This window comes from Phacochoerus africanus, chromosome 1, assembly GCF_016906955.1.
Source record: "Phacochoerus africanus isolate WHEZ1 chromosome 1, ROS_Pafr_v1, whole genome shotgun sequence".
Lineage (NCBI taxonomy): Eukaryota > Metazoa > Chordata > Mammalia > Artiodactyla > Suidae > Phacochoerus > Phacochoerus africanus.
Genome location: NC_062544.1, coordinates 214,511,841 through 214,531,118, shown reverse-complemented (window position 1 = coordinate 214,531,118; position 19,278 = coordinate 214,511,841). Strand labels below are relative to the sequence as shown.

The 19,278-nt window shown below is 50.0% G+C and overlaps 1 protein-coding gene across 1 annotated transcript in view; it reads right to left on the bottom strand.

The window, feature by feature from the left end:
* MUC4 (mucin 4, cell surface associated) overlaps positions 1-8,281 on the bottom strand; it is a 57,621-nt gene extending 49,340 nt beyond the window's left edge. The window contains exon 1 of the mRNA XM_047790119.1: positions 8,159-8,281. Coding sequence (XP_047646075.1) covers positions 8,159-8,240 — 82 coding nt within the window. The 5' untranslated portion in view covers positions 8,241-8,281. The remainder of the gene's footprint in view (positions 1-8,158) is intronic.
* Positions 8,282-19,278: the final 10,997 nt, after the last annotated feature.

The following is a 19,278-nucleotide window of genomic DNA, read 5'->3' as shown; positions in this document are numbered from 1 at the left end:
AGGTGTGAGCTATTGCTCAGCTGTGACACTGTCACTGAGTGTATGGTCTATTCACAGTCTAGGCTCTTATAACCCTACCTCAGGAGGGCTAATTTAAGGAGTGGTGACTGATCTGCTCTGAGTTCTTGGCATGCCACATGCAGAGTGATCTGAGCCTGGGACAAGTCTGGCACATTTTCAGAGAGGCAAGTTACAGCAGGATATTTCTGCCAATTTTCCTGGTCTCTCCTTATCTGTGATGATATCAGTGAATTATGATGGCTGTTGACTCCTAATGGTGACAGGTGTGTGGTATCACCTAAAAAGGATTGTTTTAAAGAAGTCCTTCCAGAGGAGGAGCCTGAATCTGGGGACGGTGAGAGTACCTGGGCATGCACTGAGGTGGGGCATTGCTCACTCCGAGTCCTGGAACCCCCCATGGATTTCTTCACTACCACTGTGGCCAGAGGGCTCCCAGCAAGGCAGTTATTCTTCTCCCCTTGAACTATGTCTGGTGGGGGATGGCCAGCAGTGGTCCTAGTTCTTTCAGGGCTCCAGGGACAGCAAGTGTGATAGTGTGGATAGGCATCATTTTTCCTGTGTGGCCTTTGGGTGACTCCACAGGTATGAGGAGGTGATGGGCGTACTGATGACTCAGGTGCAGGAGTGGTGGCAGAAGGGGTGATGATAGAGGGAGATAGCGCACCCATGGAGCGGTGAAGCCACTCCCTGAAAACAAAGCCTGTGTCTTGCTTGTGTGTATTGTGAGCAGAAGCTTACACTTAGTGCCTGGTCTGTTTGTCTCGAGCTATTCCTGGAACTGGAGATGAGGAACCCATAAGCCATATTACCTTCACAATTTTCACCTTCTGCTGTTATTTCCTGATTTGTGAGGCTCTTCGCCAGGCTCTGCCTAGGGCAGTGTGGAGCCAAGGAAATCACTCAACTGAAAAATTCACCTTGAAGAGAAAATTGACTCCCAGATGGGTGGCAGGTGTCCCAAAAGATGTGAAGAAGTTGGAGGGAAGAGGCGGAACCACCGGCCTTGCCACCCTAAGTAGGGAACCCAGGGCCATTTGTGTGTATCTATTTCAGAATCAGCACATCCCCCTATCCTCACTGGGATGCAGACTTGGTGCCTCTCACAAAGGAAGAAGGAACTTCCAGGAACTCTTGCTCACGTACAGCTTGGTCTGCACATCCTAGGATCAAGGATGAAGACTGTTGTCTTCTCAGAAATTCTTGGTGACCAAAGCCTGGCATTTCTGAGATGTTCCTGGGCTGTGAGTGGCTTCAGGCTTCTGCCCCTCTGTGGTCAGGGCTGGGGAGCTGGAGATGTTCCAAGCTGCCCCTCGGGGATGATGATGGATGAGATGGCTGGTGGAGCACCAGCTGTAGGAACTGTGATGGGTGACAATGGCAGGGGGGTGGTTGTGGCTGTGCTTTGTATTCCTGCTGTTATCTTAGAGGAAACAGAAACTGTTGTATCTGCTGGGTGTTTTTCCTCCATTGTTCCTAGAACTCGAAGATGAGGAAAGATGCTAACTCAAAATGCCCTTAGGATAACTGATCTCATGATAGCTCCAGCACCTGGAAAGATGGCCAGCATCCAGGAATTACTGCATGGACATCTGTTGCATGAATGAGCTCAGGTGTGCCCACTCCCTGGTTCCTTCAGCTGAGGTTAGAAAGAAGGTGAAATGGCACCTATTTCTCCTATGACTATCATGGGGGTCCCAGGGCCAGGAGGAGGCCAACATGATGGCCACAGCCTGGGAGGTGTGAACACTCCTGTGGCAGAAGGTAGCCAGACTCCTGAGGGCCATCGAGGCCAGGAGGGTGTGCCTGCCTCAAAAGGGGCCAGGAGAGACAAGCTGCAAAACTTAGATGGTGGAGGCTGGAGATGGGAGGAGAGGAAGGCTTGGGGGAAAGAGACTTAGAGCTATGCTGCTGAGCAGATGATGGTCAAAGCTGAGTTGAGATGCTTCTTGACTTGGTTCTAGAGCATCTGGAGTTATCACCAGGGTTACCTTGGTGCAGCCACACCAGATGCTGGGAGAAATTGGGTCAAATGACCTGTGGTGATAGTCAAGGTGAAGAAATGGTTGGCCAAGAGGCACTGCTTGGGGTGTGACTTTGGTGGGTACAGTAGGAAGGGAGAGAGAAGATTCTTGCTTTGGAGCCAACTGTGAAGGGTGGATTCTAAATTATTTTCCTCAGTGTTGTTGACCTCATTTTTTCATGGTCAGCTCAAAGGAAGTGGTACCATTTACTGATGAGGAAAAGGAGGGGAGGCCTGAGAAAGCCTGTAATGACGTCAGTGACTTTTCTGATACCCTGGTTCCCTCAGAACACAGGTCAGCTGCGCTTTGACTTGGGGGAGAAAGGGATGAAATGGGAAAACGATATGGTTGTAACTGTTGTGATTTTGGGTTTGTTTGGTTGTTTTAGCTGTGATTCCAGAGAGACACAGTGCTTTTGATACCCCCTAACAAAGTCCTTTCTAAGACCGACATGGACAAGTCAACAGAGACAAGGCCACAGGGTGGTTAAGAGTGTGGGTTCCACAACTTACAGATATAGAAAACAAACTTTTTGTAGCTAAAGGGGAAGGGGGGAAAAATTAGGCGTTTGGGTTTAGCAGATACAAACTACTGTATGCAAAATAGATAAGCACAGAGAACTGTATTCAGTATACTGTAATAAGCCATAATGGAAAAGAAGATGAAAAAGAATAAGTATATATATATATATATACTGAATCACTCTGCTGTACACCAGAAACTAATACAACATTGTAAATCAACTATACTTCAATTTTTTTGTCTTTTTTTTTTTTTTTGGTCTTTTTAGGGCCGCACTGGTGCAGCATGTGGAGGTTCCCAGGCTAGGGGTACAATCGGAGCTGCAGCTGCCAGCCTACGCCACAGCCACAGCAATGCCAGATCTCTGACCCACTGAGCGAGGCCAGGGATCAAACCCACATCCTCACGGATGCTATTTGGGTTCGTTAACCGTGGAGCCACGACAGGAACTCCAACTATACTTCAATTAAAAAGAAAAAAAGACTCTGAGTTCCAGAGTCAAACTGAGCAATGTTTGCTGCGTGACTTGGGCAAGTTACTTGACCTCTCTGAGGCTTGGGGTTTTTATCTATGAAAGTGAGATGATGGTAGATAATAGTCATACCAATGGGGTAGTGGATGTAAAATACTTAACTCAGTATCTAAGCTCAGTAAACAGCACTCTGTGCTATCTGTTATCTTGGTCTCTACAAAGTGCTAAGATCCTGGCAAAGGCAGCCATCCTTCCAACTGTGTCCTTATTAAGGTAGAAGCTCTCCTGGCTGGTGTTTTTCCAGTTAAATATACCCCTCCCAGATCTCTACTGCTCCCACCAGGCCAAGCCACAGCACCTTTCGCTGGGACACAGTCCCCAGCCAGCTCCTAACTGGTTTTGGTTTCGCTCTTGCCCCCCTTCCAATCCATTTCCTTCCACAGTATCCAGAGCAGCAAAGTGCAAACCTGGTCACATCACTTCTTTACCTAAAACCACTTACTCTCTGCCCATTTTAGCTCCTTAAAATCCACAATCCATTCCACAGCTTACAAGACCCTGCATCAGCTAGGCCTGCTCACCTCTTTCACGTCCTCCAAAAGGTCAGGCTCTTTCCTTACTCTGCACATCTCCCCCTGCCTGGCCCAGGCTCCCTCATAACCCCACCCCCTCTAATTTCCACCCCACCTGCTACTTAGTCTTGGAGTCTCAGCTCATAGGTACAACTCTTTCTCAGAGAGGCCTTTGAGGACTTACTCATCTAAATGAAGTCTCCATGTTTTACTCTCACTATAACACTTCAACAAAACACCACATTTGTGGCTGGGAATTTTTCTGTAATTATTTTATGTCTCCTGCATGTTGGATCTCAGCTCCAGGAAGCTGGGCCCCATCTGTTCCATTTTTCACTGTGTTCACACAGCACTGCCCTAGAACAATGTCAGGCATATAGGAGACACTCCTTACAGAGTTGTTTCACTAACAAATGTATGGATAAATGAATGCATGAATGTGTGCTGCAAAACAAATGCAGTGACTGAAGAGTCAGGGGACTTGCCTTCTAGACCCAACTGCCCTATTTATGGGCCAGGAGACCCGACACAAGCTTTGGAGGCAGGAATCATGACTTCATCATTCTAGTGTCCCGGGTGCTTGGCATGAGTAGAAATTCAGCACGTGAACAAATAACTCCATAGTCTTTCCTATTCTTAATTTCCCAAACCCAGTGTCAAACTCAAACTGTCATTTTAGTTGAGGGCATCTATATTGAGTGTAGATATCTCTACAGATCTTAAAAATGCATTCGTGGAAAAGAGCAGAAGCCAGCAACACCACCCCCCCACCTCATATGAGCGTGGCCATGACCGTGGAGGCCTCATGGGCAAATACAGATGCCCAGTTCCTGCAGCCACTTTGGAGTCTCAAGGAAAATGTTGAGTATTTAAACCTCTATGAAGTGCCAACAAATTGTGCTCATTTCAACCCAACTCCTTGGCTCTGGGCTGGGAAAGGGGACACAACAGTGACTAGATGTCTGCTTGCCATGAATTCAGCCTGGCAGAGGTGCAAAGGCTTGGAAATAGGAGAAGAGATGGCCTGGGAAGTCCTCAGGCCTGGCCTTGGGAGAGCGGCTCAGCCCACTCCACGGCGTGCCTCTTTGAAGCATTTGGCAGCACCATGGAACCCATTTATTGAGCACATAAAAGCCCAGCTGCTTCTTGGCCTCTCCTGGCAATGAAGTCATAAATTGCAGGCAAATCAAACTCTGCCAGGGCAGCCTCTACCTCCAGAGCTGAGCCCAGAAACCAAAGGCATGGAGGAGATTGCTGGGCAAGGAGCCATGCAGCTGCAGTGCCCGAGAGCAGGGCCCCTGCCCCATGGTGGAGCTGGCGTTTGGTGTTGGTTCATGCGAGAAGCCACATTCTGAATAAACCAAGCTGGCCCTTGCAAAACCCTCAGGGAGACTGAGGGTGGCTTTTTAGAGCTGGGTAATTGTAGGATGATGGGAGTGTCTCTGATCCAACAGAGGTGCCCTTTCCACTCTGCCTCCATCACCCTCCTGCCCCCAGTCTTCCAGCTCTAAAATACAGTGGTCCCTTTCTCAAATAAGATGTTATAATTCTTCTACTTTTATACCAGATACTACTTTGTTTTATCGTCACCACAACCCATGAAATAGCTCCTTTCCATTTGACTAATTTTGCCATTGAAGACACTGAGCTAAAGGTTTTTTTCTCACGTCCCCTGGGCTGGCAAGTGGCAACCTTAACTCGGAGTCTTCTGATTTGAAGTTCCTGCTTCCTTCCTTCCCCTCTCTCCTGCTCTTTGCCAAGCCATGGCCTCAATTTGATTGATTTTTCCTGTTAGGACCTTTTATTCAGGGTTTTTCTCCTTTTGGGTGTCTCGAAGCTTAGAGAAGTTTTCCTGGGGTGGGGCAGTGCGGTGCAGATGGCCTGTGGAGAGTCTGGGTGCCCTCAGTAGCAAGTTGAAGAGGCCTCTTCCAGACTGATAGACAAGTCAGAGGTTCTCTGAGAGAGGGGGGAACAGGAGAGCCCTCACTCTGGGACCCTCTGTGACTGTGGATCCCCACTGCCTGCACTTGCTACAGCCTATCACCTCCCAGGAGCTGCACAGGGTGGTGGCCCCTCAGTTACTGGGCTGCTGACAGTATTGGAGATGGAGGTTTATTTCAATTTATTTGGCCTCCTTGCCGGAGGGTGTGGAATCAGAGTTTCCAGGTTTCCTTCTGAGCCATTCCTGCCAGGAGTCACCAGAGGTGCCAAGTCTTTGCTGGCTCCCTGTCCAGCCCACCTCTGTCCACCCTTCTTTTCCCCTCTCCCCTTCGAGATCCAGGGCTTCTTCCTAGGGAAGCCCTTACACGGCAGCACCTTTGTGGAAACCTGGGGTTTTTCCCTCCAACCTGCAGCAGAGGCTCAGACACCTGTTCCAGGGCTGACCCAGGCCTGGGCAAGGATGCTGGCAGCAAGTCTGGAAACAGACCCTAGGTTCGAACATAGGCAGGTCACCCATAAGCTCCCTGTCAGGGATCCATGGGAATGGAACTGACTAGCTTCCCCTTTCCCGGAACCCATACCCACCGCAGCAGATGTAGGGGGCTCACTGCCCATTCTATAGGGATGACTTTTCCCTCCAAGGTCCTCAGGATACTTGGCACCTGGGGCACCACCTCTCATCCCACTCCCCTCTCCTTTCCTGGTCCTGCTCCACTCTGTGCCCCCTTTTTTAAAAAAAATTATATTATTTTTATGTATTTATTTATTTATTTATTTTTCCTTTTCTTGGGCCGCTCCCACGGCATATGGAGGTACCCAGGGTAGGGGTCTAATCGGAGCTGTAGCCACCGCCCTACACCAGAGCCACAGCAACGTGGGATCTGAGCCGTGTCTGCAACCTACACCACAGCTCACGGCAATGCCAGATCCTTAACCCACTGAGCGAGGCCAGGGGTGGAACCTGCAACCTCATGGTTCCTAGTCGGATTCGTTAACCACTAAGCCACAACGGGAACTCCTACTCTGTGCCCTTTCACAAGGCACAGGACTCAGCTCCAGGGCACCTGTGAGGGGCTTCAGGACCATAACGGTTACTCCCTTCCACCTTCAAGGTCCTCCTCTTGCTCATACCCCATCGCTCCCCACTGCCTTCCCCTGGCCACTCCCATCCCAGTCCTTGCCCCTTTGGGCTCCTCTCCACACACTTCCTGGCTCCTCCTGGGCTTGACCACCCTAATGCAGGGCCAAGCGAGGAGCCAGTACTGAACAATTTTAGTGATAACGTTAAATCACAGAACATCAAAACCTAAGAATTTAGTAATCTAGAGGTCATGCAATCCACCACCCTGCTTTTTCCACAGGGGAACTGAGGCCTGGACAGAGGTGCCATAGAACCTGGTCATGGGACAAGATCCCTTAGTGGCAAAGCCAAGACTGTGCCCAATGTCCCTAAATCCAAGCCACCTTCTCCCCATTGCCCATCGTCATGACTCCCACAGACACTCTTTAGACTACATCCTTCTATTTTACCCCCAGGAATAGACCTGAGGGGTTGGCTACTGCAGTTCTGAAGGCGCCTTCTGGCTTCCTTTTCCTCACTGTGCAATGAGTAGAGAGGAGGGGGTGGTTGGGTTCCAGGCTGGTGGAGGCGGTGGGTGTTCTGTTTGTCCTTGGCTGGGCTATTAAACATTTCAAGGAAGGCAGAATCCTCCACGTCCCTGACATTGTGCCCCTTACTATCTGTAAGAGAGTGAGTTTCTCTGACTCACTCCCCTGGAAATGATTCGCCAGGCCTGCTGAGGAGCGGGAGGAGCTGTGATTTTATCTTTGGTTTGGGTTCCTGACTGCTCACCCTCTCCTGGGCCCCCAGAGACTTCAGAAGACTCAGACATCCAGAAACATAGAATGAACCCTGGTCCTGGGGCCCAGGGGCGCAGCTTGGAAGGTGGCAGGGAGAGAACTGGAGGACCTCGGGGGGGAGGGGGGGCTTCTCCAAAGGGGTTTTCCTTCTGGCTCTGCTCCCAGCTCCACACCCGGGGAGGAAGGGGATGTGGAGGAAGCCGAGGCCAACACTGGGGCTGCCGAGTTTCTGGTCCTGCCTTGTTTCTCCAAGCCCGGCCATTCTCTCCTCTCCTGCTCCCTTCCTTTCTGTTCTGCCTGTCTCCTCTGATTTCTTCCTCTCTCTGTATCAATTTTGCTTTGGTTCATCTGTTTCTCACCTGTCTTGACCTCTGACTCTACATCTGTCTATAAGTTTTTCTTCCCAGTTCTCTTCCCCAGCTTTCCTCTTTTTCCGCATCATTCCCTCTCCTCAGTGCTCTCTCTTTCTAGTTTTGCCTACCCATCTCTTTCCACAAAATAAGCCCTGGTTGCCCTAACGGGGTTTCCCCAAACTAGGCCACTCCTGCACCCCGGCATCTCCCTGCTTCTCTCCAGTCTCTACCTTCTCCTCCTTCTATTTCTCTAGCGTCCCCCACACCCCGCCTTGTCCCATCTCTGTCCATTCACCCCCCCCCCTTTCTCCTGATGCCAGGCCTCAGCTCCCTGGAGGCACTCTGTGAAGTCAGCCACCCTCACCCCCAGAAGGCTGCCCCGGGTACATCACTTACCCAGGACCTCTGACCAAAGGAGGCAGGAACATAAGCAGCTCAGAAACACCCAGGGGACCCTCCTCCGGTGGACCCCCCTCATGGCTCCAGAAAGAGTCCCTCAAGCTCCCCCAGGGAGGCTCCTCAGGACTGAAGTGGTGGTGTGAGGAACACAGGTGAACCTGTCCCCACGGGCTGCTGGTCTGAAACAGGTGTATTTCCCTGAGGGGCCCAAGTACCTGGGAAGGAGGACAAAAGAAGGCGGGGCCTTGTGCCAATCACCCTACGTGTCTTTTCTTTCCTCAATCTCCACCCCCTTCCCCCACCAGGAAAAAATAAAATAATAAAAATACCGATACACCCATTGCTCTGTTCCTAGTCAGCCTGTGCCAAGTTGGGGGAGGGATGGGAGAGGCATGCAGAGGAATAGAAACCAGGGCATCCTGGAAATGAGGGGCCTCCCTCACGCCTGGGATCCTGGGCTGCCCCGTCAGACTGCCACAGAGGGAATAGCTGGGTCATTCCAGAAGAAAGGGCAGGGCAGCATGGGGAAGAAGGGGGTCAAGAGGGAGCAATTTGGGGGCTGTATGAAGAGGAGAAAGAGTGAAATCTGAGGAGACCCTAAGAGACATGGGAAGTGGGGGGAACAATGTAAGGCGAGGGGTGGAAATCAGAACACCCCCACCCCCATATGAAACCTGCGGGATGGAGTGTGGGGCTCTGCTGAGTACAGGCTAGACCGTCACCAAATGGTGGATTTCCTCTTTCCAGTAGGGGGCGCAACAGGGCAGGGGCCAGAAAGCCGGAGGCAACCTGGGAAGTTGCTGAAGGGAACTGAGGTGGATAGTGGGGTTGAGAGCAGAAGTTGGGGAGGAGAAATTGTGACCCCACGAGGACGTAAGGGCTACATCTGGAGACTTTGGAGCTCAGGTCACCCATTTTGATCTCTTGGGAATCACAGGCATAATCAGGAAGGAAGAGGAACCTCCAGCGGGGCATGCAGGCAGAGTTCGAAGGGGAGAGAAGGAAGCTCGCTGGTGTGGCTTCGCAAAGGAGAACATCAGGGTGCATCCCCGCCCTTTGCCACAGCTCTAACTCCTGCTTCTGGTTCCTCAGGACTGGCTTTGCACAGCGTGGGGTCTGTGGAGTGACTGCTCCCAGAGCAGGATGCTCAGTCTCTCAGACACCACACAGCCCAGGATGAGGAATCAGCATTTCTGCATTCCCAGGCAGAGCCAGCCTTGCCCAAAGAGGTGTAGACGGCTGACACTGGGGTGCTGTCTCAGAGGACAAGGAAGGCTCCACCACCACCCTGTTGGCCACTTGCTTTCTGAAGCTGCAATTCCAATTATGGCTGAAGCCCTAAGCCTGGACTTCAGAGAGAAGTAGTGTGGTCCCCCCCGCCCCCGCCCCGCTCAGTCCCCCCATCTCTAAATGGACAAGTTGATCCCATTGTTTCCTGGGTGCAGGAGTATCATAAAGTTAAGAGGAATTTTAAGCATAGAGCAGTGGGCCAGGATACAAGGAAGATATTACTGAAGAGAATTAACCTAGACACCAGGGCCAGCTTGGCCTTCTTTTCTTCCCCTCCCCCCAGCTTTTTAGGGACACACTCAGCATATGGAAGTTCCCAGGCTAGGGGTGTAATCCAGAGCTGCAGCTGCTGGCCATAGCCACGGCCACGCAGGATCTGAGCTGCATCTGTGACCTACAGCACAGCTCATGGCAATGCTGGATCCCCACCCACCGAGCGAGTCCAGGGATTGAACCCACATTCTCATGTATACTAGTGGGATTCGTTTCTGCTGCGCCACAAGAGGAACTCCCGCTTGGCCTTCTTAATCATTTTTCTGAGTCTCTTCTTGCTCATGAGTTCTTTCTATTAACATCCTGTGTGTTTTGTTTGGTAATATTCTCTAGGCTACAGTTTTCTACCTGTAGAGGAGAAAAAAGGCATTCCAGGTTAGACCAAAGTAAGAGTTGGACATCTTGTCGACCTAACACAGCTAACCTCCCACTTTCCAGTGCAAGGAAAGCCAGAGGTGCAGAGCATTCTCCAGAGGCCACTGTGGTAACCCAGGCTCCAGCTGGATATTAGGATACCTGAACCTGAATCCCAGCTCTGCCACCCAAGGCAAGTCGCAGCCTGACCAGACATTGAGGGTGACCAGATATTGATGGGACACTCTGGCTAAACTGGCTTGTCAGGGCTCTTGCTGAAACTGGATTTTATGATGAATGCCACAGATGAGTCTAGGAGAAGGTTCAGAGACCAACTAAAGTTTGGTCAACACAGAGTTTTTGTCAGATAACACCTACCCAAACAGCTGGGAAAGTAAAATGAGCTCAAACAGGTAAAAATGCTTTATAACCATAAAGATACCTGCAGAGGGCACTTGGCCCCTTATTTCATCCTGATATCATCCCTGAAGAAAGTGAGAGAAGCAGGCGGTGGGGAAGGAAAAGAATTTCTAGGAGTTCCCACTGTGGCCCAGTGGGTTAAGGACCCCATGTTGTCTCTGTGAGGATGTGGGTTCAATCCTTGGCCTGGCTCAAAGGGTTAAGGATCTGGTCTTGTCACAGCATAGATTGCAGATGCTGCTCGGGTCTGGCATTGCTGTGCTGTGGCTGTGGCATAGGTCACAGCTGCAGCTCTGATTCAACCCCTGGCCCGGGAACTTCCGTATACCACAAGTGTGGCCTAAAAAGAAAATAAATAAATAATTTTAAAAAAGGATTTCCAGGCCCGTCTGCATACTGACGTCTTTCCTGCATCCCTTTTGGATTTTATGATGTGGCAAGAGCAAATCTAATTCACCTTCTCCTTGCCCTCCTCCAGTTCCCTTCTTATTTCCCACTTGAGCCCAGCTACTTCTCAGCTTGCCTATTTTCTAAAGTTGGGATGCCTCTCTTCATCTGTTTGTGCTTCCTTCTCCCCTCCCAAGGCATCTGATGGGGCCAGTGCAGGGTGAGCGAGAGGGGAGCAGATGGGTGGATACCCTGAGTCCTGTCTGGTGGATACCTCCAAGGCCTGCAGACTGCTGGGCTTACCCAGGGGCAGGAAACTGAAATCAAGTTTAAGTGAACATTCTGTGGGAGGTCAGAGAGCTCAGGCTGGACTTCAGGTACAAGCATGTTGAAGCGAAGATAAGAGTATGATCTTTTCACATGGAAGGAAGACACAGACGCGGTTGGACAGGCTAAGCCTGGGTTCTAGGTAGCTTAGAAGACAAATCTGAAAAGGAGGTTTCTCTTTAAAGCTAATTAAATGACTCTCATTTGGTGGGGGTGAGGGGAATAAAATTGCTTTCTTCCCTATAATTCCTACCCTGATAGACTATCACACTGCTAATAAAGTCGCTCCTGGTCAAACTTAAGATACCTAGACTGAGATGGGGCAGGAAGTCAGATATTTATTCAGCCTGATGTATTAAACCTTGAATTTAGACTTGTAACTAAAGTGCAAGGCCCTGTGTATGTCCCCATAACCCAGCAAGGGACCCATCACCATCCCCACCCCACATCTGAGAAAACTGAGGTTCACGGAGATGAACATGCACTCTCGTCATTACTGAGTCACAGAAGGTCAGGGTTGGGTGATCACTGCAACCCTTGGGGAATGATAACTGCCTTGAATCACACTTGCCCTGGTGACACAGGGAGTCACATAGCTGGAATTCAAGACTAGGTCTGCCTAGCTCCAAAGCCAAAGTAAGGAATTAACAAGCTCTGAGGGCTTATTCTATGCCAGTGGGCGCTCATATCCTAAACGGTGACTTCCCTAAGGCAGATGCAGAGCTAAGCCTTTAAGAATGGACTTGCTGTGGAGTTCCTGTCATGGCTGGCTCCGTGGTAATGTACCCAGCAAGTATCCATGAGGATGCGGTTCGATCCTTGGCCTTGCTCAGTGGGTTAAGGACCCAGCATTGCTGTGGGCTGTGGTGTAGGCTGCAGACATGGCTCAGATCCTACGTTGCTGACGCTGTGGTACAGGCTGGCCGCTGCATCTCCAATTCGACTCCTAGCCTGGGAACTTCCATATGCTGCAGGTGCAGCCCTAAAAAGACAAAAAAAAAAAAAAAAAGGACTTGCTGTCCAACTGCAAGGAGAGTGATTAGTTGGCATCCACTGGCTATTAGACAAGACCATGCTCTTCTCGCAGCACCCTCAGGCCAATGACCAAAAAGGCAGTGGGGCAAGGACTTGGCTAGTTCTAGTCCCAGTGGACTCCTCTAAGAGACAGTCTGCATCCCAGAGCGCCCCAGAGAAGAGGTAGGGACTTTGTGGCTTTGTCAGCTGTGTCGGCTCCCTTTTCCAATCCTGTGCCCTCCCTTTTCCTTTCACAGATGTTATTCCCCAATAAATTTTCTGTTTCACTCCATCTCAGCATTCACTTCCAGAAGGATTTGACCATGGATACTCACTTAGGAGAGAGAACCATTTTACAGACATAAAGACTAACCGTCTGGTCTGGGTTTCAAACCCAGATCTGCACAACTCCACGTTCTCTGTCCACTGCTCTGCACTCAACAGTTTACCAAGTGGGGTGTGGGCTCGGTGGGCCAGGCTCCTGCTACACACAGTTCCTGGCCACGAGGAGTGCATGATCTGCTTGCCATGACTCTCACGCTGCAAAAGACACAGGCAATGGGATTGCCAGTGGTGGGGTGGGGGGGACTCCTCCATGACTGGACCCACAGTGGGAGTGTGCTACATGCTGGTGTCAGGCCACTGCACAGGAGGGGGCTCAAGTGATGAAGGGGAAGCTCTGCTCCTGAGGGGTGAAGGGGGCGCTGGTGTTTGGGCCACACAAAGGCCAAACAAAGGGCCTTGTCATTCTCCCAGGATTGAGTTTCAAGCCCCTTTCTCTAAAAGTGCCCTGCATTTTCACGCCAATTAGTTCATTTCTCTTCTCATTTTCCCTCTGAGGCAGAGGGGGGCTAATGCCTGCCTAAGCAACATCTTCCAGGCCTGGGGTCTCCAAGAAGGAGGGGCCATGCTGGGTAGAGAGGCAGAGGTGAAGGTGCAGGATTGACATGAGGCCCAGGAATCTAAATGTATCCATTCACTCAACTTGAAGAAGACTCCAGCCTGGAAATTAGCAAAGTGCTCAGTCAAAAATCCAGCACCCAGGGGCCCAGATTCACTAGCTGTGACTATGGGTAGGCTTCCCTTTGCAAATCGGAAAGCAAAAAAGAATCTCAACATAATTTTAAAACTGGAAGAGACCTTGACAATCATGCAATCCACACTCCTCATTCTACCACAGACAAGGCACAGGGCTGGAGAGAAGGCAGTTTCCCAGGTCATGCAGTTGGTCTGTGACAGATGCAGGCCTTGTTCCCACAGCTCCAGTGCTCATTCTGCTCTGTGCTGTGCCTCCCATGGTTATTAGGTTGTCTTTGCTCACCCTGAGTACCCTGTCAGAACTGCTGCCTCTAGCCTAGACTTCTGTCCACAGACAACACTCAGTTAGTGTTTCATGATGAGGCCTGAACGATGATGGCCTGCTTTCTCAGACAGGGCGGCCCATAGAGACCTCTAACACAGGGTTCTGACAGAGAGCCCAGCCTAGTCCTTACAGAGTTTTTAAAATAAAGTTCACTACCATATGACCCAGCAATCCCACTCTTGGGCATATATGCGGACAAAAATTTCCTTAAAAAAACACAGCACCCACATGTTCATTGCAGCTCTATTCACAATAGCCAAGACATGGAAACAACCCAAATGTCCATTGACAGATGATTGGATTAGGAAGATGTAGTGTATATACACAATGGAATACTACTCAGCCATAAAAAAGAACAAAATAATGCCATTTGCAGCAACATGGATAGAACTAGAGACTCTCACACTGGGTGAAGTTAAGTCAGAAAAAGACAAATACTATATGATATCACTAGTATCACTTATATCTGGAATCTAATACACGGCACAAACGAACCTTTCCACAGAAAAGAAAATCATGAACTTGGAGAACAGACTTGTCGTTGTCAAGGAGGAGGGGGAGGGAGTGGGGTGGTTGGGGAGCTTGGGGTTAATAGATACAAACTATTGCCTTTGGAATGGATTAGCAATGAGATCCTGCTGTGTTGCACTGGGAACTCTGTCTAGTCACTTATGATGGAGCATGATATTGTGAGAAAATAGAATGTGTACATGTATGTGTAACTGGGTCACAATGCTGTACAGTAGAAAAAAATTGTATTGAGGAAATAACTATTAAAAAATAATAAAAAGTAAAAAAAAAAAAGTTCTCCATTGCTGTTTTTTTTCCCATTATGAAGATAAGACATGTTCATCATATGGAAAATAATTAAAAGCAGAGAGAAGAAAAACATCATCAATATATTTGAAAAACCCCTCTTTTTTTCCCATTTTTTTCTTTTTAGGGCTGCACCTGTAGCATATGGATGTTCCCAGGCTAGGGGTTGAATTGGAGCTGCAGCTGCAGGCCTATGCCACAGCCACAGCAACACAGGATTCAAGCCACATCTGTGACACAGAAGCTTGTGGCAATGCCAGATCCTTAACCCACTGAGCGAGGCCAGGGATTGAACCCACATCCTCACAGACACTGTGTCCAGTTCTTAACCCACTGAGCCACAATGGGAACTCCTAAAAAACCCCTCTTAATACATTGATAAATTTCTAGCCACTTCTCCAGGAATAACTCATAAAGTTGAATTCCTACTTTATCAGGTGGCTCTAAACCTAAACATTTCTTTTCATTACAAAATGCTTCATACACATATTTTTAAAGTCTGAATAATATTCCATTGAGTGGACTGCCATCATAATTTAAATACGTTGGACCCTTGGCTTATTTCCTATTACAAGTACCACAGAGACTGTGTATTCAAGTTCATTTCCTTTAGCTTGAATCAGGCCTGGCATGTTTTGCTACGCTGCTCTGAACTTCCTTTTACAGCAGGAAGTCAATGAATGTGAATTAGCTAAGATGTGGGCGTATTCTTGGACACTGAGGGTCTATTAAATCTCTAATGCTGACAGTCTAATGGCAGAGGTAAAACCTACCACAGAATAAGATCATTACTCAGGTGAGCTAAAAATGCTGGGTGGGTTAAGGATCCTGCAGGTAGATTGGGGAACAGGTGAGGTCCCTCAAGGATGCCTTCTGGGTGATGGTTCCCAGCCCTGATCCATAACCAGCTGCCAGACCTCTCATTTTAAAACCTGAGCCTTGATACATAGTCCAGGCGATATTCTAGAGAAAGTAATCCAGAAGGCATTTGAACGAGAAAAGGGTGGGGGAATTCAGCCAGAGGGTTAGAGCAGAAGAAAACGGAAACAGTCCTGGAGCAAAACCTAGCTGGGGAGAGTAAGGTCCTCTTCTTCTCCCTGGCTCCTTGGGGAGAGGAACCAGCTGAAGTCACAGGGCCAGGCTAAGGGGAGAAGGGGAGCAGAGCCAGGGAGCCCCAGCAAGCGCTCTGCCCAGGATACAGTGAAGGCAACAGAACTCAGGGTCAGCCTGGCAATCCAACAGCCCTGTTGTTCTGTGAACCAGGGTCAGCCAGACACCAGAGATGCTGAGATGAACAAGATATAGCCCCTGCTCCCACAGGGTCACAATCCAGAGGGATCTAGACACGGCAGGAGTGGCATTTACTGCCAGGTCCTCTGGGTCTGTGGCCCTGAGGTTTGGGTGTATGTTGGGCAATGGAGCAAGGGCGCTGAGGACGATCCAAGAGGATCTCTCTTGTATGAAGTACAACAAACTTAGTGGCTTAAAAAAATAGAAATGTATTCTCTCCCGGCTCTGGGGGCCAGAAATCCTAAGTGAAGTGGATGGGAGCATTCTTCCTCCAAAATCTCTAGGGAAGACGCCTTCCCTGCCTTCTCTCACATCTGGTGATGGCTGGCATCCTTGGCCTTTCTTGGCTTGCAGCTGCATCACTCCAGTTTCTGCCTCCATCATCACACGCCAGTCTTCGCCCTGCGGGTCTGTGTCTGATTTCTCTTCTTCTTCTTCTTTTTTTTTTGTCTTTTTGCTATTTCTTGGGCCACTCCCACGGCATATGGAGGTTCCCAGGCTAGGGGTCCAATCGGAGCTGTAGCCACCGGCCTACGCCAGAGCCACAGCAACGCGGGATCAGAGCCGCGTCTGCAACCTACACCACAGCTCACGGCAGCGCCGGATCGTTAACCCACTGAGCAAGGGCAGGGACCAAACCTACAACCTCATGGTTCCTAGTCGGATTCGTTAACCACTGCGCCACGACGGGAACTCCTGATTTCTCTTCTTATAAGGATAAGGACAAAAGTCATTGGAGTATTGCCCACGCTAAGCCAGTATGACTTTAACTGAATACCTCTGCAAGGACTCTCTTCCCGAATACGGTCACGTGCTGAGGTTCTTGGTGACATGAATTTGGGGGGACCGCTTATCCACCCCAATACAACCTCTTTGAAGAAGTTAGAGAAAGGTAAGCATGAGTCATCACAACAGATGACGGTCTCTACAGGGAAGCGGGGCAGGTGAGCCCGCTCCCCGCCCCTGCCGTCCCCCACTCCCCCCCTCCGCCCCCCACTCCCCCCCTCCGCTCGCTCTCCCCCCCCCCCCACCCAGGGCTGCCCCGGGAAATCCCCAAATGCCTGCTCTCGTCACCGCTGAGCCACCAGCCAGAGCTGGGTGACCAAGGGAAATGGGCTGGACTAATCCCTTGATCAAATTGCCAAAGGGAGGGGGAAGCCGAGCAGGCAGCGGACCCAGGAGCTCCCAGCCTGGTTGCCTCCTGCCATGCTGTGACCACCCTCCACTGCCCAGGGAAGTGGGGAGAGCAGAAGGGCAGGGCCCAGCTGGAGCCATAATTTCAGCCTTGTGCTTTCAGATGTGGACTTGCTACAGCTGAGTGAAGGTGTCGCACTTCCTGGTTTCCTTCTGAACAAGAGGTGAGGGACGGGACAGTATATTTAAAAATAACCTCCCCTCCCCCCATCCTGGGGCATTCCACATCTGGGCTTGTTAGCCAACCCCCAACCCCCCAGAGTGACCACCCCCCTCCCACCACTCTCCAAAGGGTGGGGAAGGACTGAACCCAGACATTTTCTCTTTCGCCTACGCCATCCAGACTCTCCCTTGATGGGAAAAAGTGACTTCTTACCTTGCCCTGCCCCTTTGAAATTACGTCTTCAGGCGCACTGGAATGTTCTCGCTCCTCAGCCCTCAGGTCCTACCCTTCCCACCCCCAACCCCCCCCCCCCAAAAGCCCTGGAGCGCTGGGACGTGAGAGGGAGAGGGAGGCAAGAGGATTATGATTAATCAGTCTGTTCCCCACGGGGCTGCAAGGCAGGCCTGCAAGATGGCGTTTTCCCTGAGATGAAGTCCAGCTTCTGTGGTCTAGAGATTGCTTTAGTTGTGAGGTACCAGGTCCATAATAAACTGCCCAGGACCTGGTCCCAGGTCTGGGAGAGGAGCCTGAGGGAGGAGCCACCGGCTTGTTTTCCTCTGGGGAATGAGGGTGTGAGAAGGGCTGATGCTGAGCCCTGGGAGGCAGAGTGAATGCTCCGGGGGAAAGAGCAAGGCCTTTGGAGTCACCAAGGGCAAGCTGCTTCCCAGCTGAACCTCAGTCTCCCCATTTGCACAATGGGAATAATAATAATGCCTATGGGCTTAGCACATAGAAAGTTCTCAGCAAATGTTGGGGTCCCATAACAACAAAGGTTAGTTAGGGCAAGTGGACAGAAAAAGAGCCAAAAAGTTATTTCAAGTGAGAATCTGGGGTTGTCCTGAGTAGAGAGGCCACCTCATGGAAGTGAGGGGGTATGATTCTTGCTGGGTGGAGAGTTCTGGAAGGAAGATGGGGGGAGGAGGTGGGCAGGCCCAGCCACAGGGCTTGTGAGGTTACTGAGATCGTCAGCTGGGCTAGATCAAGTGAGCTGGTGTTGAACATAAGCAGATAAGCTCATTTTATGCACTGATTATTCATAAGTCAGTAAAGTCTTCAAGGATGTTGGTTTAAAGCCTGGTCTTTCTCCCTGGTCCCTTCTGGACTGGCCTGCACATCATCACTCGCAGTCTATTTACTGAGCTGAAAAGACAGACCTTCCTAATGTCCAAAGCTGTGAAGGGCCTGCTACAGGTTCATGAATTCAGGCAGAGAAGACAAGGAGACCAGTGGGTCAGAGACAAAGGACTTTCTTAATCAAGGTGCACGAGGAGCCTAAACTTCACTTTCACATTGGCTTTCCTTGCCCCCAAAGTCCCACAGGGCAAAGCAGAGGCAGGGCCAAGTGGATTCTGGGACACAATGGATATGCATCATAGCTGAGAAACCCTGACCCAAGGAAACCCCAATCTTTTAAGGGGTTGCAAGAAAACCTGCCCAAACCTTTCCCCAGAGGTAGACTTTATTACATTGGACAGGAAATAAATTAGCCTTCTATTCCTGTCAGAGACACGACCTCTGTCTTCCCAGGCTGTTCACATTTTATAAATCTCCTTGAAGAAATAATGTACAACAAAAGGCTCTCGTTGCCTCTGCTCCCAAGACTTGCAGAAATGCGAGAGACGACTCCCAACATCAGAGCCTGGGGGATCAGGTGGGGTGGGGTGGGGGTGGGCGGAGGGCACCCAAGTCCATCTGGCCCAGCTTGTTGGCTCTTTCCCCTGCCTTGGCTTTACTGGCGTGACTCATTCAAGTGTCACACACATACTCCCTTCCCCCAGGTCTCTGTGCCCAGCACAGAGTCTGACCCCTAATGATTCTCAATAAATGTTTGTCAAATGGATGAATAAATGACTGGGTCTTTATAGAATTTCTGCTTTACAGTGTGAAAATAGCTTAAACATTAAAGAAATCACAATAGGAATGAAACTAACATTTATCAAGTGCTTACCTCAGGCTGGCATAGTTAGTTCCACTATAACTGGAGCTGGCTTCATGGGTATGTCCCCGTGCAGCCAAACAGGATCTCAGGCTTAGGAGGGCGCTGAGCTTGTTTTAATGCTCTGCTGCCATTATTCTGAACTTCCTCTTCTTTTTATTTTTTTTAATTTTTTTTACAAGGGGCCCCACATTTTCATGTTGCCTTGGGCCCCACAAATTATGTAGCTAGTCCTGGCTGAACTCCTACATAGGCATTCCTAAAATTCACAGTGCTCTGTAAAATCCTGG